Source organism: Taudactylus pleione, unplaced genomic scaffold (genome assembly GCF_031769625.1).
Source record: "Taudactylus pleione unplaced genomic scaffold, aTauple2 ptg000314l, whole genome shotgun sequence".
Taxonomy (NCBI): domain Eukaryota; kingdom Metazoa; phylum Chordata; class Amphibia; order Anura; family Myobatrachidae; genus Taudactylus; species Taudactylus pleione.
The window spans coordinates 11,153,870-11,180,728 of NW_028284715.1; the positions used below are offsets into that span (position 1 = coordinate 11,153,870).

At 43.3% G+C, this 26,859-nt stretch overlaps 1 protein-coding gene across 4 annotated transcripts in view; it reads left to right on the top strand.

Moving 5' to 3' along the window:
- The window catches only part of RGS22 (regulator of G protein signaling 22), a 142,503-nt gene extending 118,067 nt beyond the window's left edge, over nucleotides 1–24,436 (top strand). Inside the window, exons 25-30 of one of the 4 annotated variants that reach the window (XR_015869380.1) lie at nucleotides 1,592–1,690; nucleotides 2,485–2,562; nucleotides 7,146–7,251; nucleotides 8,876–8,981; nucleotides 20,457–20,530; nucleotides 21,994–24,436. Coding sequence is in view for 3 of the 4 variants with exons in the window: in XM_088442686.1 (XP_088298812.1) it covers nucleotides 1,592–1,690; nucleotides 2,485–2,562; nucleotides 7,146–7,251; nucleotides 8,876–8,979 (387 nt within the window). In the remaining variant the exon portion in view is untranslated. Of the gene's footprint in view, nucleotides 1–1,591; nucleotides 1,691–2,484; nucleotides 2,563–7,145; nucleotides 7,252–8,875; nucleotides 8,982–10,532; nucleotides 10,612–20,456; nucleotides 20,915–21,993 lie in introns of those variants that run through there. The other 3 variants (XM_088442686.1, XM_088442687.1, XM_088442688.1) reach the window with 3 other exon arrangements.
- Nucleotides 24,437–26,859: the final 2,423 nt, after the last annotated feature.

Sequence of the window (26,859 nt, forward strand, 5' to 3'; positions counted from 1 at the left end):
AAAAAGTATTGTATAAAATTAACTGCAGGTTGCGTGTATAAGGTGTATATGAAACATAAATGCATTCTGTGTGTATATTTGGGTCCAATTCCCAAGATATTTCATTATGATATGTAAATATTCCAAAATATGGAATATTCCGATATCCAAAATACCCCTGGTCCCAAGCATTTTGGATATGGGAGACTCAACCTGTATATCAATTGGTATCTGCTGGTTCTATGGGCCTGATTCAGACCCACTCGCGAGCGGCTGTCCGCTCGCAAGTGGGTCGATGTTATGGACTGAGCATGCGCACGATGGAGGGAGCTCCGTCGTGCGCATGCGCCAGAAGCGACGAGCGAAGGAAAGTCCTTCGCTCGTTGTGTCTGATCAAAGGGGGCGTGCTGTCGATGTTGATTGACAGCACGCCCCCTTTGGTAGGCGTGCCGGGGGCGTGCCTCCCTGACGGGGGCGTTCCCACGGGAACGCCTCCCGTCAGAAGCCGGCCCACTGACATCACTAGTGATGTCAGTGGGAGTGATTTTGGCTCTGATAGAGCCAAAATCACTCCGGAGCTTGCGGTTGAAAACCTCAACCGCAGGCTCCGGCTCGCAATTTCGATGGTCGCGATGGTCTCGACCATCGCGGCCATCAAAATGCACGCTCGTATAGCCTGTGGGTGGTGACCCACAGCTATACGAGCGTCCAGAAGGACGCTCCATTTTCATGGAGGCCGGCCCTCATTCAGAGCGTGCGCTCTGCTCAGAGCCTATGTCTGCAGTAATAGTAATTGTAATTTCTTGTATTTAAGAACTTCTTCTATAAATAACATGTGTAAAGGATATGTTATTTTATCTGCTAATTTAAGGGTATAATCAGCGCAAAATTTGATCAGTGTAATATTTATTCACATGAACCACACACTGAAAATTCACAGAGGAGATTTAACACATGGACAAACATGAGTATAACTAAGTTGAATTATTGATCACAGACAGGATAGTTGATCTCTTGAGAGGAGGACACTAATAAAAATCTGCCTAACAAAGTGATAAGACCAGCATATTATTTGAATTCTAATTTCTCTCCTTAATCTATATTATTTTAATACTTTGCCGTTTATGAATCTCTAGAGGGGCTGTATATCATATATTTAATAAAAGTTATGTTTTAAAACTAATTACACAAGTACTTGACTGGTGCACCTATATACTACCTATTCTCCTTCTCTGTTATATATCAAGAGCATGTTGGTGGGTTGTGTACCCCCGATATGTCTGTGAATGACGTCATTCACAGACATATCACGTCTGCTGGTGTGCATCTGGTGTGTACGGGCGGTCAGCTGACCGCGTGCACACTTGCTGCAGGGACCGCCGGTGACTGACAACTCAACTGGGCCAGTTGTGATGTCAGGGAACACACATGAAGCGGCTGATTGGTGAGTCTGTATAGCTTAACTGATCGGCCGCTGTGTCGGCGGATCCACCCCCAGCTTTAGACAGACCAACTTGACATTCTGGTGTCGATATTCTGAATGTCTACATTTGGACCAACCATATTTATCTATCATTCCTCCTCTCACCGCATTTATTCTCTACATTTACAGCTGCAGGACTCAAAAAGGAAGGGCACTTTCTCAGACATCCATAACGGTAATAGCGAGGAGCTATTTTCTGGCCACGAAACGTACGGACGCAGCAAAAATGTGCGTAGTCACTAATGTTGTAAGACTAAAGCCACTACTGATTTGTTACAGTGATTGCTTACAATGATTCACAGGCTATTCCAATCTGCCTTATTGCTGGAATACAGGCCCAGAAATACTTCCAGAGCCATTGGGCAGCCATGAAATGATGTGTGTCTGCCTGTCTGTATGTCCATCTGTCTTTATCTATCTTTCTCCACCTGAACTTAGGGCCTGATTCAGCAAGCAACGCAAGTGAGAGAATGCACGGTGGTGCGAGCCGATGTTTGCAATCTGCGCATACGTATGTATCGCATTGTGCGTGCGAGAACAGGTCGCTGAGTACGGTGAGGGCTCTCTCAGAGTACGCAGGGAGCCCGCAGAGACCTTCGACGTTGATTGACAGGAAGTGCCGTTTGTGGGTGGTGACATGGGGGTAGTCGGCCGAATGCAGGCGTGCCCTTGTTACATGGGCGTGCATAAATTAATCTCAGCGGCGCCGCACGAAGCCGGGCGCCTCTCTGTGTGTAGAAATCTCTCAAGTCCTGCGGCAAGGTCAGGTCTACCCTTAGCTTACACGCAGTTGCGATGGCACTCGATGTTCCCGATGTTTACACTGTCAATCACGGCATAAGTGGGTGGCTTTATGTTTTGCTGGATGTCCGCTTCTTGTGCTGCGGTCTCTATGCGTATGCATTGATTAGCATATTCTCGCAGCGGCTGGGTGCGTGCGTCTGCTAGCGTACGTTCCTTGCTGAATTAGGCTCTTAGTTATTCTTGCATTTATATCCCCACCTTATTATTTTAATTTACAGCAGCAGGACTCAAAAAGGAAGGGGTCTTTCTCGGACATCTATGGCGATTATAGCGAGGAGTACGGCCGCAGCAGAAATGTGCGTAGTCAAAACTGTTGTAAGATAATAGCCATTAATGATAGAAAGTATCTAGCAATTATGCTGTGTAAAATGTGTTTAGTAGGTGAGGTAAGAAGCTTTTATCGCTTGAATATATTCATCACAGTATCCAAAACCATTGGGCAGCTGTGAAATTGTATCTGACATACTGTAATTATTGTACAGCACCTAGTATGTCATCTCCTGCTGTTATGGAGTTATACACCCCAGCTTGCCCTGCCAGTCTATTGTCTTCCAATATATAAATAAAATAGTAAACGACCGGGCCTGAGTCAGACCCGGTCGCAAGCGCTGAGCGCTCGCAACCGGGTCGATGGTGGCCCAGAGCACATGCGCACGACGGAGCCGGCTCCCTCGTGCGCATGCGTGAGACCCGGCTAGCGATGGGCACTCCGTCGCTCCGGGTTTCGCACCAAAGGGGGCGAGCTGTCGATGTTGAGTGACAGCTCTCCCCCTTTGGTGGGCGGGCCGGGGGGGGTGGCTGCCCAAACGGAGGCGTTCCCATGTGAACGCCTGCCGTTTGGGGGCGGCCCCACTGACATCACGAGTGATGTCAGTGGAGAGATTCCGGCTCTGTTAGAGCCGAAATCTCTCTGGGGCTTGCGGCCATGAGACCCTACCACAAGGGTCTCGTCGCAAGCCCGATGATCGCGATGGTCTTGACCATCGCAACCATCATCATGGCCGCTCGCAATAGCTGTGGGTGGTCACCCCCAGCTATGCGAGAGGCCAGGAGGCCGCACGAAAAAAAACAAAAACACCCTGAATCAGAGCGAGCGCTCTTTCAGAGCGTCCGGCTCTGAATCAGGGCCTCAGTGTATAAGTACAACAAGTAAAATGGTCACATGTTAAAGTGATTACCAACATTGTCATGGCACTATTTTCTCTAGTGAGTATGACACTTTGTTACATTATATTGTGTTGAAACAGTGTCGTAGCAGATCGCCTCTATGGCCTGTGCCCCCTACCCTCTTGCCCCTGGTGCACAGGATGATGTCACACAACAAGTGCCGGGTAGAGCAATGGAAGCAGGAAGATGGGTGCTGTCCTGTGCCCTTCTGCGCATCAGGTTGCCTTTCTATTGTGCCATCGGGGCAGCGGCCGGCCTTGCACCCTGTACAGCAGCACTGGTCACACTCCCCTTGTTACGACCCTGTGTTCAAATACATTTCGCATTTATTATTGACATTGTCATGTAACATATACATTCCTGTGCCTGAGGCAGAAACTCTCCTGTGTTGTGAGATGGACATATGTTGAGATATTTGCAATTCAACATATACAGGTAAGTATGGGGGGGTGTTTTTGCTAAATTTTTACAATTAGGTACAGAGGGCCTGATTCAGACCCGCTCGCGAGCGCTCACAAGCGGGTCGATGTTGGCCCAGTGCGCACGCGCCTACCGTCTGGGGCCGGCCCCACTGACATCACAAGTGATGTCAGTGGGAGTGCTTTCGGCTCTGTTTGAGCCAAAAGCACTCTAGGGCTTGGGGCAACGAGATCCTAACACAGGGGTCTCGTCGCAAAGCCCGATGGTCGCGATAAAGACCATCGCGACCATCTTCCTTGCCGCTCGCTATAGCTGTGAGTGGTCACCCACAGCTATATGAGCGGCCAGGAGGCCGCTCTAAAAATCAAGAAGGACGGCCCTGATTCAGAGCGAGCGCTCTATCAGAGCGTCCGGCTCTGAATCAGGGCCTGAGCCCAATATGCATACACCTGATACATTGGTGGGTAGGATGAATTATATGCAGAACTGATGATTCTATCGGTGTCTTATATTTTGTACTGTGCATTTCATATACTATTCACCCACTTGTACCCATTGTAGAACAGCCAAGATGGCTGCCTCCTTTGTAATATGGCTTCTTTACTGTAAACATAAAGCACTGTGAGTCCTTTCGGAGAAAAGCTCTATATAATCGAACATTTATTATTTGTATCTTTCTTATGATAAATGAGGCACCTTGGAGCTGATGGATAGTCAGTAGTACACCTGTTTGCTCAGAAGCGGACACACACAAATGTGTTTGTGCGGCCCCGCATGTATTTTGCGCATACTGTAGAGAGACGGGCCTAAGTCGCCTAATGGGCCATCCGGCGCTGGCGTCCTGTATATTCTTGAATATGTTTAGCTGTCATTTAAAAAAAATAATTAATAACCTTACTTAAAACAAGATATTTTTAAAGACATTTTATTTTGCTCTAGATTCCAGGGAAGCAAATAATGAAGGCTTATTACTGTGGCAAAACAGGAAGCATTGCTTAATAAACCACGATTAAGGGATTGATATTATGTGATGGAATTATGTGTAATGTTTTTATTACGCTCAGTTATTGCAGCTGCAGTATCCCACACAATTTCTAGCCAGGCTGGATTGAGCCTGGTATGTCATGGAGTAGCCAGTTTAGAAGTCAGACTTATAGATAGACGTATGGTTGTGTGGGGTAATCCTATAACTAGGTGTGTTTTACCTTTGCTGACTGTTGTGCATTCCGTTATGAATCACTATAAGAGTCATGTGATGCAAATGGACAGGGCCGTAACTAGGGGTGTGTGCGAGAGGTGCCGCCGCACAGAGCGCAGAGCCCTGTGGGCGGCACCGTCACTGACCATGGCCCCTGCATCTGGATCGCAGCCAAGAATTGCTGCCGCAGTGCCCCAGACATGCACAGTGCAGAGAGTACTGCCCTCACCCTGCCTGGAACACCCTGAGGTTTCTCCAGGCAATGCTGTAAGACCCTAGACATGACGTCATGTGCTCAGGGGTCGTAGTCGACACAGAGTGCAATAAAGCCCTGTTACGGCACTGCGAATGGATGTACTATACTATACATCTTAAAGCTGCACTACCTCCTACACAAAACATTCTACTAATATCCTCCTAGCTACAGCCTCGGGATCTGCTCCGCTACTCCGGTTCTGTAATAGCAGCAAATCTCGGAGTCAGGTGTGAGCGGGAGGGTCAGTCTCAAGCCGCAATCCGATGATTGTGATTGGTCCTCACACTCCTGCTTTTCAGACGATAATCGCATGCAGCATATCATACAAGGTGCGTGGCTCTGTTCTCCTGATCATTACTGGAAAAGAGTAAAGATCATTTACGAAAGTACAAAAGCACAGAGCATTGATATTATCGGCAGACGTGTGCCTAAGGGCCTGATTCAGCAAGGAACGCAGTTGCTAATAAACACACAATCGGCCGATTGTTGTGTACTACGCATGCTGCTAATAAACACACAATCGGCCGATTGTTGTGTACTACGCATGCATATGCATCGCAGAGCACGTACATCAACACCCCACTGCAATCGGGACTGCGATCACAGTTACTACGCAGACCCATCGCAGAGTGATTGACAGGAAGTACCGTTTGGGAGTGGTGACGGGGACAGGTCGGCGAAACGCAGGCATGCTAGTGCGTTTGAACGCCGTTCCAGGGGCGTGCATAAATTATCCACTGCGATGCCATACACAGCCTGTGCTCTCACTGCGTACCGGAGGGTTAGTAAGGTCTGATCATGTGCAAGTGTGCGTGAGGCTGCGTTGGTACTCGATGTTACCGATGGTTTCGCAGTCTTGCTAAGTATTACGGATGTCTGTAAGGTAAGGTGGACGACCTTATGTTGTGCTGCGCCAGCATAGCAATCGCAGAGGATTAGCATATGATCGCAGTGAGACTGCGCGCGCAATCGCTATTGCATTCGCATTTGCGATCCAGAAATGAATCAAGCCCTAAGTGTGCACCAAGCACAGTAGTGAGTGTACGCACACGTGCCGTATGTGACACAACCTTTGGTAAATGAAACTATGCTTACTTTTTCGGTAATGTCTGGAAATGCGCTGTATGCAATCAGTAAAAAAACTCACATCAGCGTCACGCCTGATTCCACTTTTCAACCTTACCTGGAACTATCCTACGGCTTAGATTAGTTCCAGTTATGGTTTAGGTTAAAGGTCAACGGAACTGTCTTTATTACATGTGCTTCAATGTTATTATTACGTTTTCTACTGTTTCTATTACGTTGTTGGAAAAGCACCAGAAATTTACTTTTCCCGGTGTAAAGTCTGTCCCAGTGAAAGTATAGGATGACTTCTGATTATTGGGAACTCCTGACAACCTGTAAAGTCAATTTATTATTAATAAAAAAATTGATGTGTGACCCCCTCTCCACCCTTGGAAAGTAGGGATTGTATTCTCCATTCCTAGATCTCATTTAAAAAATCTTGTCCTTCAAAACAAAATCTCTTATGTGGATGTGGGTGAATAAGCAGCCGCACGACAAGCTTGCACCCTCCCACTGACCAGCTCGTCCAATCAGGTGATGATTTGGGGGCACTTATCGTGGCCCACAAATCCTTGCCCAAAAAACAGCTTTAATTTCTTGAAAATAGGGAGTGTGACATCATAAAACATCAGGTGCCCCGCAGCTTCCCACTTTTACTTTGTTTATAAAGAACAAAAACTTCCAGGGACCTTTCCCTATATTCCATAGCATTCTGCAATAAGCACGTAAGGGCATGTCTCTTTTGTAACTGTTACATGTAACTCTGCCTGTAGGTATGTTGGAGTTATTCCAAATACTTGGAAGCTCTGGAGCAGGAAAAGATGCTGATTAAAATGCAGCAAGACTTGGAGAAAAGTACGGAGTCCAGCTTCACATCAGGTACTGTGTTATGTACAGGTCTTTATACTAATATTATCAGAATGTTGCGTCTGTCTGTTTGTTCCACTGTCTGTTTGTACTAAATCAATTCTCATCATTTTGTAGTGGAAACTCCTAGAAATATCCTTTTTCATCTTGATTCTCAAGTTAAAACTGAGCAATAACAAAAAACAAAATTTATTGACATCAATGCAAGAGATAGGTGTGACACCATGTGCATGGCCGGTAAGGGGTTGGGGGAAGAGGTGCTTTGGGCCTGCATTCACTTGAATAAGATAAGGCTACATGAGTGGTAGGTGAATAGGAGAGGTTACATAGCAGTCTGTGCACAGGGCACACAGTGACATTGGTGTGAGAGGTGTGTGAATAGGAGAGGTTACATAGCAGTCTGTGCACAGGGCGCACAGTGACATTGGTGTGAGTGGTGGGTAAATAGGATAAGGCTACATAGCAGTCTGTGCACAGGGCACACAGTGACATTGGTGTGAGTGGTGGGTGAATAGGATAGGTTACATAGCAGTCTGTGCACAGGGCACACAGTGACATTGGTGTGAGTGGTGGGTGAATAGGATAGGTTACATAGCAGTCTGTGCACAGGGCACACAGTGACATTGGTGTGAGTGGTGGGTGAATAGGATAGGTTACATAGCAGTCTGTCCACAGGGCACACAGTGACATTGGTGTGAGTGGTGGGTGAATAGGATAAGGTTATATAGCAGTCTCTGCACAGGGCACACAGTGACATTGGTGTGAGTGGTGGGTCAATAGGATAGGTTACATAGCAGTCTGTGCACAGGGCACACAGTGACATTAGTGTGAGTGGTGGGTGAATAGGATAGGTTATATAGCAGTCTCTGCACAGAACACCCAGAAACATTGGTGTGAGTGGTGGGTGAATAGGATAGGTTACATAGCAGTCTGTGCACAGGGGACACAGTGACATTGGTGTGAGTGGTGGGTGAATAGGATAGGTTACATAGCAGTCTGTGCACAGGGCACACAGTGACATTGGTGTGAGTGGTGGGTGAATAGGATAGGTTATATAGCAGTCTGTGCACAGAGCACACAGTAACATTGGTGTGAGTGGTGGGTGAATAGGAGAGGTTACATAGAAGTCTGTGCACAGGGCACAAAGTGATATTGGTGTGAGTGGTGGGTGAATAGGAGAGGTTACATAGCAGTCTGTGCACAGGGCACACAGTGACACTGGTGGGATAGGTGGGTGAAGGTGCTGCTACCAGTCTGTGTAGCGCTGCTGGTCACATGGGCTACTCCTGCGACAGGGCCCATATGCAAAGCAATACAACTAGAACACCTCAAATAAAAAACATTTACTTCCAATTGCTTCTTTGGTCCTCAGGGGGGGGGTGCCGCGCGGTGTCAGAGCAAGTTCCGGTGATTCTTCCTAAAATCATCGATTTTAGCTAGCTCAGGAGATGCGTGAAGAAAACCTCCCGGTGCATGTTTTTAAAAAAAACATGCACCTAATAGAATAGCAAAAAACCCGCACCTGCAGGAAAAACCTCGCAGGTGCGGGTGTTTTGCTATTCTCGCACCCAATTGAATATGCCCCATAGAATTACTTTGGCTTAGATTGACTTTGTGTCATTTTTTTCTTATTTAGACCATTCATTGTACAGTGTGAAAAGTGACGAATCTAAAAGGACTGGCAACTCCTCTCACCAGTCTGCACACGTACGAAGGCTGTCATCTGCTACAAGGCACTAATGGTGAATATATGTGCCTGGGTACCATTTATTTGCTGTTCTTGCAGCGCGGGTGTGGATTGAAATATCTACATCATTTAGATAGACAGTCAAAGGATTGACACCACATGCTAGACAGGCAATAGGTCGACAGGGTCACTTGGGCGACAGGGTCAAAAGGTTGACTGTTTACAGATTACATGTATAGTGCTACTGCCAATGAAATTAGTTATCCGCATGTAGAGGGAGGTTAGTGATAATTAGATTGGGTCAGCAAGTCTTAAAAGGGCCAAACATCCGAGTGACGTGCCACTTGACCTTAGAACCGAGTGATTTAAAGACTTTGGGGTACATTTACTAAAGTGCGGGTTTTTAGTGTGAAGATGTTGCCCATAGCAACCAATCATATTCTAGCTATTATTTCTAGAAGGTGCTAGATAAATGTTAAGTAGAATCTTATTGGTTGCTATGGGCAACATCTCCACTTCTAAAAACCCGCACTGTAATAAATAACCCTTTGGGGCACTGAATTGGATAGGCAAAGCCATCTTACTAGCCATGCCAATTGGAGATCAGCAAATAACCATACACACGTTAAAAGACTAGGGCCTACATGTAATAGCCCATGTTTTACTCTGTACTATTATGATAACGACGAGATAACGTAAAGATAAGTGCTAAATTTAAAGCAGCCAGTGGTGTAACTACCGTGGGTGCAGGGGGTGTGGCTGCTATGGGGCCCGGACCATCCGGGCCTGGCCCTCCCTTTGCACCTACGGTGCCAGGCCTCTGTCCGGGCCCTTCCCTCCGCACCCTCCTCACTCCCCCATCACTCTCCTCACTGCCCTCTACTCCACTTGCCTGCTTCGTGGTCGCCCCCAAGCTCCGTGGTCATGACTTCCTAGTCAGCACCGCCTCCGGCTCTCCCCATTGACTAATACTGGGAGAAGGCGTGGTCACCTCCTCCCAGCATCGGTCAGTGAGATGGAGCCGACCAGGAGAGAAGGTGCGCCTGCCCTGCACAGCGCGACCATGGATCAGGTAAGTCGAGGAGTGAGGAGGGTGCGAGGGGGGCCTCAGGCCAAGGGGGGTCCACGGGACGAGAGTGGGGGCAGTAGGCTGAGAGGGGGGTCGCGGGCTGGGGGGGGGGCCTGTAAAAAATTTTGCTATGGGGTCCCCGTAGGTATAGTTACACCCCTGAAAGCAGCTATTCGTTTTAAGGCAAAACCAGGTTGGTTTTGGTTTAAAACTAATTGCCTGTAGCGATTATCCCGCCAGGAACATGTCATTACCTCCAAGTCGCTGACTAATACCTTTGGACCTACATCTGCCAGCTGGATTTTTGGCCATGCTGATTGATCAATTTGTAGTAAAGTCAGCCTAAAGGAAGAGAGGCCCATTTTCTCTTATGTGATGGAATACCTATATTGTGTAATTTAGTTCATTGTTATTTTATCAGATTAATTCATGTAATAATGTAATCTAGAGCAGACTTTGGACGGGAGACATTTTGTGATCTTATTTAATTGCCCAGGCCACTTTACTCATGGAATGTAATGATAATGTTCTTTGTAGAAATGACTTCCACATGAGATGTATTTCCAGAGGAGACAAATAGCATTTGTCTAACTTATAAATGAGATGCTCCGCGTATACTGAGGTACAGAACCAGGACCCGGGGAATAGATCACTGATTCAGAGTTTCCAGAAGTTTATTACATCTTGTTCTCATTGTAGTTCATCTATTGCCTCATTAATAAAAAGGTTGAGTACAAAAGACATTAATTAATATCGTTGTCATCCATTAATAATAGGATGTTCTCTGTGTTCTTGAATTACTGAAATATGCTAAGAAATTACCATGTAGGTCATGTTATGAAAACAAAGGCTCTGTGTGCGAGACGTCTGTTAAGCCTCATCTATAAAATACTTTGGGGAAGTGTAGACAGTGCAGCAAGAGGTAAAATGGTGTAGAATCCTATAAGAAATCCTATCCTAATGCTATAAGGGAGTGGTTCACAAACTTTCTCAGATCGCGGTGCCCTCAAGTATCAGCATTTTGTTCACGGCACCCATAGGCCAAAAGTTTCTTATGGAGAAATTCTGCAAAAATTATTACTTATGTGGTGCGGGACAGGGCTGCACTTCTGCTTGTCCACATATTTTATGATTGGCTGCCACCGGCACTGGTTTTGCCCATCACATGGACCACAAATAATTTGATTTGGCCCTGTGGCTCCCCTGCACGTGCCCCGTGGCACCCATCTTGGGAACCACTGCTGCAAGGGTTGGATATGTCAGTCTGAATTGGTGGAGTGGTTGCAGATTAGCAGTCTTTCTAGCTGTGGAGCCATGCAAATATTGGCACAGTAATGCTGCATACACGCGGTCAGATTTTGTGTCAGATCTGAACGATAACGATTTAAAAAATTGTTCATATCTGATGTCAGATAACGATATCTGACATCTGCTGTGTTTGCAGTCAGATTTGGACAATTTCATTCATTTTAATACTGTCTGAAATCGTTCAAATCATTTGTAAAAATAATTCAATCGTTCATCGTTTATCTGACAGATCTGACCGTGTGTATGCACCAATAGGCTGGGTGCACACGTAAAGATTTTCTGTCCAACCATCCAACTAGTTGATTGGTTGGACTGAAAATCTGGTAACGTATGGGAGTAAATGATGATCAACAATTTGCTCCTAAATGCCAGAAAACAGATGAAAATTGTCGTTCAGACAAGTTTGAACAAATTATTTAGATCAAACATTTAACAAACAACAGTTTTTGTCCATTTCCGGCATTTGGGAGCAAATTGCTGATTGTCATTTGCTTTCATACCTTACCATATTTTCATTCCAACCAATCAACTAGTTGGATGGTTGGACAGAAAATCTTTACATGTGTACCCAGCCACTTTACACACACAAGTCAGTCTGAGGGAAGAGAAAAACAATAACCGGGGGGAAACAAACAAAAAACTAAAAAAAATAATAATAATTATATATATATTGTGATATGATCGGGGCAGGGGTCCCTCTCCTGGGGTAGATGGACACCTCCTTACGCACAGCAGCCAGGAAACAGCACTCCAGTCGTGGGTTTTCGTGCAAGCTGGTCAGCACCAGTTTTTATTGTGCAACACCAAATCAAATAAACAAAACATAAAATAAATCCTAACCCGTCTGGGCTCTAAATAGACAGTAAATTCCCTCACTAACCGAACACTAAATAAGCTCACGTCCACAGTACTTTCTGGATTGTAGTAAACAGTGTCTCAGAGCAAGCTAACCTGCGGGTCTGCTCTCCCAGGTATGAGACACTGCATCAAAACTCTCACACAGCTATCTCGAGCCACTTCCAGGTGTAATCCCTAGTTAGCCTGCTCACAGGCTGAAAGGCCTAACACCTGAAACGGCCCTGTGGATGGGCCCTCCCTTCTCTCTCACATCCACACCCCCAGGACCCATTCTCCGGCTTTTACCAAAAGCCGACACTCAAACCTGTTTGTAAAACAGACTTCTCCTGGGGGCTAAAACACGTATTACAGGAATCTGGGACACAAATACACGCCATCCCTAACTTCTCCAGTGCTTCTATCACAATATATATATATATTTATTTATATATATATATATATATATATATATGAGCGAAACAATAAGTGGGAACGGCACCAGCAATAGATACAATAATTTAAGAGTGATATAACATATAACAAAACCTTGTGAATATCATGTAAACCAAGCCCTCTTTATATGGGCGTCTGCTCAATGTCAATAATAAATACTGGTAAACGTATTGAGAGATATAGAACAATGGGTTGACTATAGAGCGACTGGTTTATAAACGTGTATAAATCATATAATTATTCAGACCATATAAAACCATACACATAAAACCCTTTCTTTCTAGAAGGGTAAAATCAGAGAAAGTCTAAAATACTATGCACTTTAAAAATAGAAAAGTCTTTTGTATGGTTAAAATAAAAGGCTTATCTGAGCAAGGTGGATAGAGATTAGCATATTCATAGGTTCATAAGGCAAGGCAAGCTCTCTCCCAACGCGTTTCGTCCTGGGGACTTCATCAAGGGGATATGTGTATGCTGTATGTTTTTATCTTTTTCTTCATTGTATATCTTGTATTAATTAAATTGTTAAATTATTTATTTATTAGCACTGGCACTTTTTCATTTATTCTTAATCACAGAATTGGTCTGAATAATTATATGATTTATACACATTTATAAACCAGTCGCTCTATAGTCAACCCATTGTTCTATATATATATATCTCAGTATTGCCCATACTACTAAACCACTCAGAATTTTAACAAATATTAGTTTAGACAAAGAATATGAAGCAAGATAAGGGGTCAAGGGTTACAGTAATATATCAGTCAACACGTTGCAGCAGGCACCAGGTCGTATTTTCAAATACTTTGTTTATACAATCCTGCCGCTGTGATGGAAGAGTGAGAATGTAAGTCTCCCATTTAGCATAGAATTTTCGCACACCCTTCTCAATGTCAGAAAGCCCATTACGCCTATCAAAATATATACAGTATGTTCTAATATAATTGTTTTAAGTTCTTCAATGTCGGGAGCTGCCTTCTTAATCCATTTTTCAAGAATACATTTTTTTGCTAACATAACTATAAGGATTAATATAGGTAAAATATTCCGTATATGGGGTACATTTACTAAAGTGAGTGTTTTTAAAAGTGGAGATGTTGCCCATAGCAACCAATTAGATTCTAGCTATTATATTTGAGAAGGTGCTAGTTACAGTACATTTTAAGTAGAATCTGTGTTCCATCTTTCCATGCTACAATATGCGCAAATAACATTGGAATAGATAAAAAGGGAAAGTTACTTCCAAAAGTGAGATTAACAAAATTCAAAACCTTGTGCCAGAATTTCTTAATCTTTGAACAAGACCAAAAAGCATGTATGTAAGACGCATTTTCCATAGAAGACTTCAGACATTGACCAGTGGAGTGAGTCTGCAATCATGTATTTCCTTTGACCCCGAGGAACATATGCTCTATGTATGAATTTAATATGGACCTCCTGTAGAAGATCCTAATGTTTTAAGGATAAATCCTGTATGCGAGATCAGTTCTTGGATATTCTCTATATTAGGAAGGTCTCTTGACCATCGAACATGGAAATTATTCCATAATTTGTCACGGTTATTTAGCAATAAATGGGGGTATAGAGATCTAATTCGGTAGGGAGACGTAGAACATAACTGTAGTAAAGCACATTATTTGTATGTTGTGCGGAGCTTAAGCCTTTAGGGAATTTGGTGTTTGCATAGTGGCGAACCTGAAAATACATGAAGAAATGTTTGATGGGAGCTGAAATTTCTCCTGTAGTTACCGAAAGGACATAAGGAGGCCACCAGGATCAAATGTATCAAGGATCACATTTATACCCTTACATTTCCAATGTGTATGTCACACGCCGGCCTGGAGACCCCAGAATCAGACCCCGTCGCTTACCTGTGCGGGCGCTGACCCGCGCTGTCTTCCGGCTCCCACGCTGTACGCTCCTTCCTCTTCTCCCAAGGCAGTCTCCGCTGTTGTCCTCTGGAGGGTCTCGCTGCTGTGCTGCTCCCACGCCGGCTCCTGCTGACCGCTGGTCCCCGCTGACTACCTCCAGGAAGCGCTGTCCTCCGGTCCATGGGCGCGGCCATCTTGGATTGCCCATGTGACCCCACTACCACCAATGAGGAGCCTTCTCCTTCTCTCTCAGCCTGTCAGCTCCCAGTGTCCACTATAAAAGGATCCCCAATGCTCACACAAGTTGCCAGTGCAACTAGTTTCTTAGTTTAGCTAAGCAAGCCTTCCCACTGCGCTCCAGCCGCTCCACGTAGCCACTCAGCTACCAACGTCTACCCACGGCTATCCAGCCGCTCCACGTAGCCACTCAGCTACCAACGTCTACTCACGGCTATCCAGCCGCTCCACGTAGCCACTCAGCTACCAACGTCTACCCACGGCTATCCAGCCGTTCCACGTAGCTACTCAGCTACCAACGTCTACCCACGGCTATCCAGCCGCTCCACGTAGCCACTCAGCTACCAACGTCTACCCACGGCTATCCAGCCGCTCCACGTAGCCACTCAGCTACCAACGTCTACCCACGGCTATCCAGCCGCTCCATGTAGCCACTCAGCTACCAACGTCTACCCACGGCAATCCAGCCGCTCCACGTAGCCACTCAGCTACCAACGTCTACCCACGGCTATCCAGCCGCTCCACGTAGCCACTCAGCTACCAATGTCTACCCACGGCTATCCAGCCGCTCCACGTAGCCACTCAGCTACCAACGTCTACCCACGGCTATCCAGCCGCTCCACGTAGCCACTCAGCTACCAACGTCTACCCACGGCTATCCAGCCGCTCCACGTAGCCACTCAGCTACCAACGTCTACCCACGGCTATCCAGCCGCTCCACGTAGCCACTCAGCTACCAGCGTCTACCCACGGCTATCCAGCCGCTCCACGTAGCCACTCAGCTACCAACGTCTACCCACGGCTATCCAGCCGCTCCACGTAGCCACTCAGCTACCAACGTCTACCCACGGCTATCCAGCCGCTCCACGTAGCCACTCAGCTACCAACGTCTACCCACGGCTATCCAGCCGCTCCACGTAGCCACTCAGCTACCAACGTCTACCCTCGGCTATCCAGCCGCTCCACGTAGCCACTCAGATACCAACGTCTACCCACGGCTATCCAGCCGCTCCACGTAGCTTCCTAGCTACCACGTTACTGCCGCATTCTTCAAACTCCTGTCAGTTCGCTGCACCCTCTCATGCGGAGAAACTTCATTAAGCCAAGTCTCCTCCAGCGAGCGTCTGCGCCAAGTAATACAGATCCAAGGCCCAGTCCGGGAACACAGCTCCTGAATTCCACGTTTGTGACAGTGTAAACCAAATATACTGTAGAGATGGTGGAAAGTCAGGGTTGCCCCAGATAGGGATGTAACTAGTAACAGTATATTCTTTATATACTTTGTTAGAGATGCTCTTCCAGTCATTATAAGTGTCCCGAAAAAACAAGTGATCACGTATAGTGGTAGGACTATTTGTCTTAGTTAAATGAAGCTATGCAGCTGGTGCATATGGATGAAATAATGCTTCCTCCAGCACCTAATTTGTATAGTTAGAGGGGATGCAGTCAGGAAGCCGACGGTTGAAATGGCATAGGTCCGGCGGTATTTCATACTGATCCCAGTTAGAGGTACCAACTAACCAGTCTGAGATATATATAAAAAACGCTGCTTCAGAGAAGGCAGCTATGTCTGAGAGGCCTAGTCCAATATTCTATCTATAAAATGATTTTGGATATTGTATAGGCGCTCAAACAAACATATAATGATATAAAAGTGAAGTAGATAAATGACCAATATCAGGTAGTGTAACCCTAAGTGGTATTTCAAATAGTCTATAGTCAGTATGTAGAATAAGAAGAATTTTTTATTCTAAACATATTTCCATTAAAATTGTGCTACAAAGAATATGCATAATAACAATGATAATCACATAACAATCCTGTATTTTGTAGATGTATACCCTTCATATAAAGGGAAATGGTACATAAACATATAAAATTCAGTGCAATAGGATAGGAAAATCGTGTCCCAATGCATAAAAATTCCCTTTCTGGTTCTGGTGTTCTCCCTGGTAACCACCTCCTTTGCCAACACGTTTCGGCCTATTGAGCAGGTATTTATCAAGGCATGGTGGTCAGACAACTGAAGGGAAATTTATAAGTAATGTCTAAATCCCCTTCACGGAGAGGACCCTGACGTCATCAGTTAGTGTCCAACGTCATTCCCTACCATCCAAGCAGGCATAGAGGGTGAACATAACATAGTGGCGCGCCTCTGAGCCCGCAAGGGGACAACTTTCTTCTTTAGGTGGTCTTAATAGGTATGGACTGCACTTCCACCCTGACTCATGTCACTTCCAGGTCCGTAACATGAAGGGGAAATTAGCTCAACCATTCTGTTTATTTTGAAGTACACAATTCCACTGTATCTTTGCCTTTTTTGCTTGCCATATAAGTTTAGTAGAAGCTGAAGTACATAATGGTATATCTTTTTTTAGATAGTGCTATTGGTAATATCTGCATTTTATATGCTAATTTAATTTTGCAAAAATAACCGATTTAAGTAAAGCAATTCTGCTGCTTCATCCAGAGACGCATGCACAGATCTGCAACAATAGAGATTTACGGAAATATCGACTTTACTTACATTTCTGAATTAGGCCCTGCTTTGTATTGTATTTAGCATCGAATATACCCTATTAATGTCAATTGTGTTTTTGTATATATTTTGGCACCTTATAAATAAAAGTTATTATTAATAATAATAACTAGGGAATCCCAGCGGTAACCTCCTTAGTTATGGCGGATATTATGGATATTAATTACTGAGGATATTATGGAGATAATGGGGTCAATCCTATTAGGTGCCAATTGCAAGGTGCAAGTTGCTATTTCATTTCAATTCGAATTCGCATAGTGAATTTATTTTGCAGTCCAATTAGCAAGTCGCACTGAATCAGTCAGACTGAATTCGCAACTTTCCACTCGCACCTCCCTGAGGGTGAGAGATGGGAAGTAAAATCTTTATTTTAAGGTTAAAATGTTGGGACACTGTGCTGATCCCCCTGGACCCCCCTAATGACTAATTAGGCATTTGGAAGTTTCCAGTTAGCTTAATTAGTCCAATAATTACATGTCATTTTTTGGGGTAAAAAAAATTTCCTCTAATTACCCCAAAATCAACTTTTTCATTAGTTTAGGCACCCCAAATTTAATTACAATAATTTTTTAAGTTGAAAAGTAATTGTTTTTATCATTTTTGTTTTATTTTTCAAGGTGCCCTCAAAGTACCCCAAAATCACCCTTTTTCCTAGTTTTTTTTTGGCACTTCTCGTTTAATTTGTTTGAGATTAAACAAAAAAAGGTGTTTTTTTTAATCATTTTCTTGCATTTAAAAAAAAAAAAAAAAAAAAAATTAGCAAGTTTACCACCATTTAAAAACCTACTGTACCTTCCTAATTCCTACAAACAGCCTTCTATAAGGTCCTGCTAATGAAATTATTCATTTTGGAGGTCCAGGATGGTCTCCCCACATTTTCATGCATTACTCGAGTGCGAATAGGCATTTTTAATTGGATTGGAGAATTCTCGGGAGTGCGCTTCGCTGCAAAGTGTGCGAGTTTCAAGAAACAAACTCGCTACTCGCCATTCGCACCTAATTGGATTGAGTCCAATGAGTCCGTAATTTGAAGGTATTTGTCATAAAGTGTTCTGCTAAATATGGTGGAACAACCACATTGGGCAACAAATCCTTTCCATTGTGACAGCAGTCTGAAAAATGTCCGTTAATCTCCTCTACCAAGAAGTGTAGGGCACCACAGTTCACACATTGCACGTCCATAGGACCCAAAGAGTAGTATTATGGCGAATATGTCATGTCCAATGCAAGCTGCATATCAGTTGATCTTGTGTGTTGTTTAAGATCTTTGAACTGAGGGCCTGAGTCAGACCCGCTCGCACGCGGGTCGATGTTGGCCCAGTGCGCATGCGCACAACGAAGGCGGCTCCGTCATGCGCATGCGCGAGACCCGGATAGCGACGGGCAAGACGTCGCTCCGGGTCTTGCTACAAAGGGGGCATGCTGTCGATGTTGAGTGACAGTACGCCCCCTTTGGTGGGCGGGCTGGGGGTGTGGCTGCCCAAACGGAGACGTTCCCATGGGAATGCCTACCGTCTAGGGCCGGCCCCACTGACATCAGCGCCAGATCTCGCGCTTAGGTTTCGCGAATATACAGTATTTGAGCTCTGCCGTCCCTACTGTACTATACTTCTCACAGTACTGTCTATTGCATTAAATTCACACAAATATTAGCAAAAGAATAGCAAAGGGTGTGGAGACTAATCAATATTACTGTCTATACAGAAGACTGATAGTGGTTATACATGTAAAAGTCATGCCATACATATACCGTATTAGTGATCTATAACATACACGGCAAACAACAATGGACCTGATTCAGAGTTGTGTGATTCACAGCTGCAGGGAAACGCAGGGAAGCAGCTGTGCAGCAGGAGGCGCCTGGTGTAAATAGAAGCCTGCTGACTGCATCGCAGATCCGAGTGCTGAGTCCTAAGACACAGCATCAGATCAACTGCGAGACCATAGGCCATCTGAGTAACTCTGATTGCCCCTCGCAGTTCCATAGCTGAGGCCAGGAAGTCTGTGTATGAAGATGCAGTTCGTAGCCTCGGCACTCCCAGAAAACGATAGTCAGCAATGTTTATCAGTTTTCATGCTCTTTGCAACTTTTCCCCTAATAATATTATGCAACTTTTCCCCTAATAATATTATGCAACTTTTCCACTAATATTATTAGGGGAAAAGTTGCATAATATTATTAGGGGAAAAGTTGCATAATATTATTAGGGGAAAAGTTGCATAATATTATTATGCAACTTTTCCACTAATAATGTTATGCAACTTTTCCACTAATAATTTATGCAACTTTTCCCCTAATAATATTATGCAACTTTTCCACTAATAATGTTATGTAATTTTCCACTAATAATGTTATGCAACTTTTCCCCTAATAATATTATGCAACATTTCCACTAATAATGTTATGCAACTTTTCCCCTAATAATATTATGCAACATTTCCACTAATAATGTTATGCAACTTTTCCCCTAATAATGTTATGCAACTGTTCCCCTAATAATGTTATGCAACTTTTCCACTAATAATATTATGCAACTGTTCCACTAATAATGTTATGCAACTGTTCCCCTAATAATATTATGCAACATTTCCACTAATAATGTTATGCAACTTTTCCCCTAATAATGTTATGCAACTGTTCCACTAATAATGTTATGCAACTTTTCCATTAATAATATTATGCAACTTTTCCACTAATAATATTATGCAACTTTTCCACTAATAATATTATACAACTGTTCCACTAATAATATTATGCAACTTTTCCACTAATATTATTAGGGGAAAAGTTGCATAATATTATTAGGGGAAAAGTTGCGAAATATTATTAGGGGAAAAGTTGCATAATATTATTATGCAACTTTTCCACTAATAATGTTATGCAACTTTTCCACTAATAATGTTATGCAAATTTTCCCCTAATAATATTATGCAAATTTTCCCCTAATAATATTATGCAACTTTTCCACCAATAATATTATGCGACTTTTCCACTAATAATATTATACAACTGTTCCACTAATAATATTATGCAACTTTTCCACTAACAATATTATACAACTGTTCCACTAATAATATTATGCAACTTTTCCACTAATAATGTTATGCAACTTTTCCACTAATGTTATGCAACTGTTCCACTAATAATGTTATGCTGATGTTTCATTTTCGAATTTTACTTAAAGTCTTATTTATTTATTTCCTCTTTTCTAGATCAAAGTATGAACTGAGGAACGAGACGGGAATCTGGATCGGACATCACTCTTTACTACATTTCATAAATTTGGGTCCGAAATTTAGTCCATTCATATCTTTATGTTATAATAGTTTTGTAAGTTTGTAAGTAACATACATAAAAGTCCATGTAACAGTACACAACTGCTGTATATAGACATGTAGCACTAAAGTGAATTTACACACCGGAAGTGAGTTCCCAGAGCTGCCATTAGCTGATATCGAAATCAGAACAAACTTTGAACATAGGCCCTCATTCAGAGCCGTACGCTCTGAGCAGAGCGCACGCTTTGAATGAGGGCCGCCCTCCATAAAAATGGAGCGTCCTCCTGGACGCTCGTATAGCTGTGGGTCACCACCCACAGCCTATACGAGCGTGCAGTTTGATGGCCGCGACGGTCGTGACCATCGCGACCATCAAAACTGCGAGCCGGAGCCTGCGGTTGAGGTTTTCAACCGCAAGGCCCGGAGTGATTTTGGCTCTATCAGAGCCAAAATCACTCCCACTGACATCACTAGTGATGTCAGTGGGCCGGCTTCTGACGGGAGGCGTTCCCTTGGGAACGCCCCCGTCAGGGAGGCACGCCCCCGGCACGCCCACCAAAGGGGGCGTGCTATCAACATCAACAGCACGCCCCCTTTGATCAGACACAACGAGCGAAGGACTTTCCTTCGCTCGTCGCGTCTGGCGCATGCGCACGACGGAGCTCCCTCCGTCGTGCGCATGCTCAGTGCAGACCATCGACCCACTTGCGAGCGGACAGCTGCTTGCGAGTGGGTCTGAATCAGGGCCATAGTCTGCAATATGTGGTATATTGGTGTTACCACGTTGCTCTGTGTTACTGCTTCGAAAACAGATGTAAACAGCTTATACTAGTGCATTATCTAATTTGAACATAAGGTGCATAATTATCAAAGTGCCTAACGTTTACACATCCCATATTCTTAAACAGCTCCTAAAGTGTCCTATAAAACTCTTATTGTGCAATCCACGTACTCGAGGCATCAACAAGATGATTTACATATAAAATAACAAATAGTGTGATATTGTATGCCAAAAATATTCTGTGTTAACTTATAATAAGGGAAAACAAGTGCCTGCTTACTGGAAAATCCAAATACGAGTATATAAGGTGCTTATCTGAGTATCTTTTCAATATTCTATGTACTTCTGTATCCAAAGAACCAAGTACTCAAAGAACATTTTACATTTTCTCAGCATATAAAAAAATCACAAAGGGGTCAAAGTTTATTAAAGTTTTGCACAATAACCAATGTGTTAAACACAGCAAACAAGTGCCTGCGTACCAAAAACACACACATAAATAATATCCTTACCTGATATTATGCTTCGTAGGAAATACTTTGTTTTTAATCCTCAGAATCTTCAACAGAAAGAAAGAATACATGACTAGCAATATAGTGTATGTATGTAAAATATATATATAAAAAAAAAAAAATGTACAGCATAGATAGAGAATCATGCTTATTTGGTTCTTTTGTCTGAATTTCACAGGAACAGATTATCTGACTGCAATAGGAGATAAAATTCAAACACTGAAACATCCGAAACGCGTTTCGTCCTAATTATAACACATGGGGAATCTATATGGTAGCTTTTATGGCCACTCCAAGATTGTAAGCATAATTATATATACAGGCTGTCCCTTTAAATAAAAAATGAAAAATACATAGAACTTTTGTAGATTATTCTGTCAATTAACCTATAGCAAGAATCTATGATGAGAGATTTATTCATGTCACACGGGAACATTCCTTCCTTTATAGTTCAAACAAATTGTGATGAAATAAACAGAGATCGGTTGATGTGTTGAGAATGTTTAATCATTTAGCATCAGCTGGGAATGAGTGACCCTGACGCAGACAGTAACACAGAACGAGGAAGTCTGTAACCAAAGCTTGTTCTTGATTAGTCTGTGTATTATATACTAATCATTGGAAGACAGACGACTTGTCCATGTATTTCATTACATTGTGTTAGACATGTAGCAGGACAAGCATATTCAATGTATGAGGTTATCCTCACAAGTGTATATTGCTCCACACTGATTAATACACATTTTTCGGTGGAACACTTTCAAAATGACTGATGTGATATACGATATGTGGGCGGGGCCTGTTTATTGAATAGGTCTCCAAGACAAATCAGTTATGTTCCATGCATAATGCAGTAACTTAGTCTGCGCTGGCTTGATAATGTGCAGTGAATAAGGAAACAATAAAATAATTTGGGTTCATTATTGTTTTTAGGCTATTTGATGCATGTAGGCCAGGTGCAATGTTTGGGTTAGGATTAGGATGATTAATGTCTGTGCATTATATAAATTGCCCCTTTGTTGAGCAAATAACTGTCTTGCATGAGAAATAGTCTACTAATGAACAGTGCCCCAGTAACGTGGGAAGGTGCCTTGTTTTCTTTTTAGGATTGCAGGTGCACTGAATGGTGCGCATATTAGTACGTGTATTAAAAATAAAATAATTTATATGTTCTGTCAATCTAGCACATTTGAACCTTCCCCTTCATTCATTTGTAGATATGAATGTTTTTATTACACGCTCCTACAAAAGCACTTACCCACAATGCACCTGGTTGGTGCAAGAGCTGTTCTATTGATACTATAGAGCAGGGATGGGGAACCTCAGGCCCGAGGGCCGTATAAGGCCTGCGGAATCATTTGGTCTGGCCCTCTGAGATTTTTTCTGATAGCCTCATCTGGCTAGCAGTGTGCCTAGAATGGCACCCTGCAACCAGAATCTATGCAGCAGTGCCACCTGGAGCATCAGAGGATGATTCAGACGGTCACACCGCTACCCTTACAGCTCCCGGAGCATCCTCAAGATGCTCAGAGCATTGCTGTAATCACTGGCAATTGTGGCCCCTCCCCTGTGTGACATCACACGGAGAGGGCGTGGCGGCCTGCAAATAATGTTATATATATCAAAATGGCCCTCGGCAGAAAAAATGTTCCCCACCCTGCTATAGAGTGACTCCAGTTTGCCAGAACCTCTATAGAATCTAATAAAGAAAGCACAGTCCTTGTGGGGGGAAAGACCAGACATGGGTTATTGGTGGGGCCCCCACAATCTCATTGACCCCACTGCGATGTGGCACGTTGTGGCAGCACAGCGTGTACTGACCATTAAATGCTTTGACAAGATCGGACAGCATTAACTGCAGGTAGTTAGTTCATAGGCTGGACGGGCAAAGGCATCGCAGACAGGTGGTGTATATTTGTCCTGCTTTAATGACTGGCAGCTGAGCCAATGCAAGCAAGCACAATGCTGGATGGCACATTATATCGTTAAACTAGCATATCATTTTGACAGTGACGTTACAGGAATGTCCTGATTAGGGTTGCCTCCCCTATAATAAGGTACACATTTGAATTACACACTATCTGTGGCTGGCTGACTTCAAGTCTCAATTTCACCTGGTTTTTTAATCAGCCACAGAACCTGTGTTATTCATGTGTCCCTTATTAAAGGGAAGATCTGACAACCCTAGCCCTGATCCACCAAATTTCTCCTATCAAAAGATTAAAATATTTCGCACCCCTGCAGAGGCTGCAGCCTCAATGTGCAAATCTATGAATCTACATCTGTGGACAAATAGATAAATGGCATCACAATTGGCGCTGCGAGGAGGCATTTATGCACAGCCATAAATATCTATATTTCATATCTTTATTTTGCAGAAATAGACAAATTGATGACAATTAGTGTTTGATTTATTTAAATTTTTTCATTTACTCATTGTTTAGTAGCCTGATCCCACATGGAGAATATCTTATACCCCTTTTCCACCTAAATTCCGGGTCTGACCTGGAGTTGGAACAAAGTTCCTATCCGGATCAGACCCGGAATTTTGCCGGCGCCGACTCGGGATATTCCCGAGTCAGCGCCGCTCACACCGCAGTCGGGTCTGCATAGACCCGGCTTTTGAGGAGTGAAAGTGGTCGCTTGGAGATGACGTCATCTCCAAGCGCCACTGAAGCCGGACCAATCGGCTGGCTAGCAGCGCATTCCAGGTCATCGTGACCCGGAGTGCGCTGTTCTCACAGCAGGGTTTCACGGGCTACGCCCGTGTTAAACCATGCTAGTTACCTGGGTTGGATTGCCGGGTCACTCGACCCGGCGATCCAACTCTCTCCCCTTTTACACCAGGGAGCTGCCCGGGTTAACCCTTCAAAAACCCGGGTTTTAGCTCCGGTGTAAAAGGGGTATTAATGTGTAATGCCAGTGGTTCTCAACTCTGATTCTCAAGTACCACCAACAGGTCATGTTTTCAAGATTTCTGTCTGTGGAAACAGATGGGATAATTAGTGACCCAGCAAAACCTGTCCATAATAAAATATATATATAGAAAACATGACCTGTAGGGGGTAATTGAGGACTGGAATTGAAAACCAATATTTTATGCAATAGGTTGGACAGAGGTGGGGGGATGTCTTGGGAAAGGTGGCTAGTTACTGGACCAAATTCATATGCCACCAGCTGCACAATATGGACCCCATCTTTTGAAATCCTCCATGGTCCAGCCACTAATGCTGCAATATACAGTGTGTACAGAAGCTCATTATGACATAAATCTGTAATTGTATATATCCATTCACTTAAATGTCTCCCTTAAAAAAAAAAGACAAGTCTAATTACAATTCTGAATATGCCTCACTATAACTTTGTGCAGAACATAAGGATCGCGAATAAGAATCTCTGAAGTTAATAAAAAATAAATAAATCGTAAACCGTGTGACCGAAAGTTTGTTAAGCTATTTATAGAAATTCAGTGGTGTCTTCTCACTTGGTTCCATCAACTGAGTCTTAAACAGCAACTTTCACAGAGTGTGAATAAATGGTGATGGCAACAAGCTTTGTACTTTCAAAAACACTTTTAGCTTTATATTTTTTGTATATTTGGCTAAGTTAGTACTGGCAGGCTGGTCAATACCATTGCTCGGTATATTGGGTGCAGATCTTACTGTCCAGTATTATTCCTTATACTATCCAAGCTAACGTACTGAAGGCGAGTGTTTAAAATGATCTATAATGCATTTTATTACATATGCACTGACTTTTTTAAGAGTGTGGAAGAACACTTTACCCTATACAGTATATATATACAGTGCACTATAGTATGTATGACGCATCTTAATGTATGATGCACTTTAATATATTTGTCAATTTACAAAGCTTTCAATGACACTAGACCAACTTACATCCAACCAGCCAACTATTCACCTGTTTTTTGGCATTTAGGAGCAAATTGCTGATCATTTACATTACCAGATTTTCATTCCAACCAATCAACTAGTTGGCTGGTTGGATGAAAGTTGTTCTAGTGTGTGGCCAGCTATACACTGTGGGTCACTGTCGGACAAAGCAGCTCAGCTTTATACTGACACCCTCCCCACAGCACAAAGGGTAAATGTAAGCTGCCGCCTGAAAATGTAACATACGTGTCCTGTGCTATACAGTGTGCAATTTTTAGATCTTATTTTGGCCGTTACTCCTGCAGATATTCTAGAACTACGATATACATTACAAAAATTCACTTCAAAGGCTATTCTTACTACTTTATTTTATTGTTTTCTTCTGTTTTGTGAATGTTTTTAAGTTGGCATCCCCAGTCTGTTCTTCCACAGCTGGTTCTAGAGTTTCCTTTACATTTATCACAGAGTTGTTGTGTTTTTTTTTTTGCCAATTTGGAGTAATTAATATCCTGTTGGAGGTTCTGCCTCGTTACAATCTGCTGCTTCTCAATGGGGAAAAGTGACGCTCGGATTTCTTGCTCTTTTTTTTTTTTTCTCTAGAACACCATAGTCAGCTGTCCAAATGCAGGCTTGGAGACTGCCCTTTAAAGCCAATAAATCTGCATTTAACTGAGATTGCTGACATGACTGTTTATTGCCAGGACTGTTTGTCCTATGGTGCACATTTGGAGACATGAGAACAGATTTTCCTAATTTGATTTAAATACAGCACAAACAGACTATTAAGTTACTCAGCGTCTTATTCTGCCATGGTGGAATTTCTGTTTTTTGTTTTTTTTCCTCTATCCCAATCTTTAGGTTGGAAATGTGACATAAAAAAGTACAATACCTCTGTTAAAAAAAAGTTCTGGGCAAATAGTACTTAACGTCTACATCCTTAATATAGATGTGTTTCTAGTTGTTTGCTAAATGTGAATGGCTATTATATAATATTTGTGAAATCCAAAAATTTGTATGCGTTACAGACTAATAAACTGCATGCACTCAAGCTGCTAAATGGCAACAGCTTATACAGTGTAGTGCAATCATGAATGTATTTGTGACATAATTGTGTATTTTCTCGTGTATTGTCCGGGAGAATCTCAAAAATT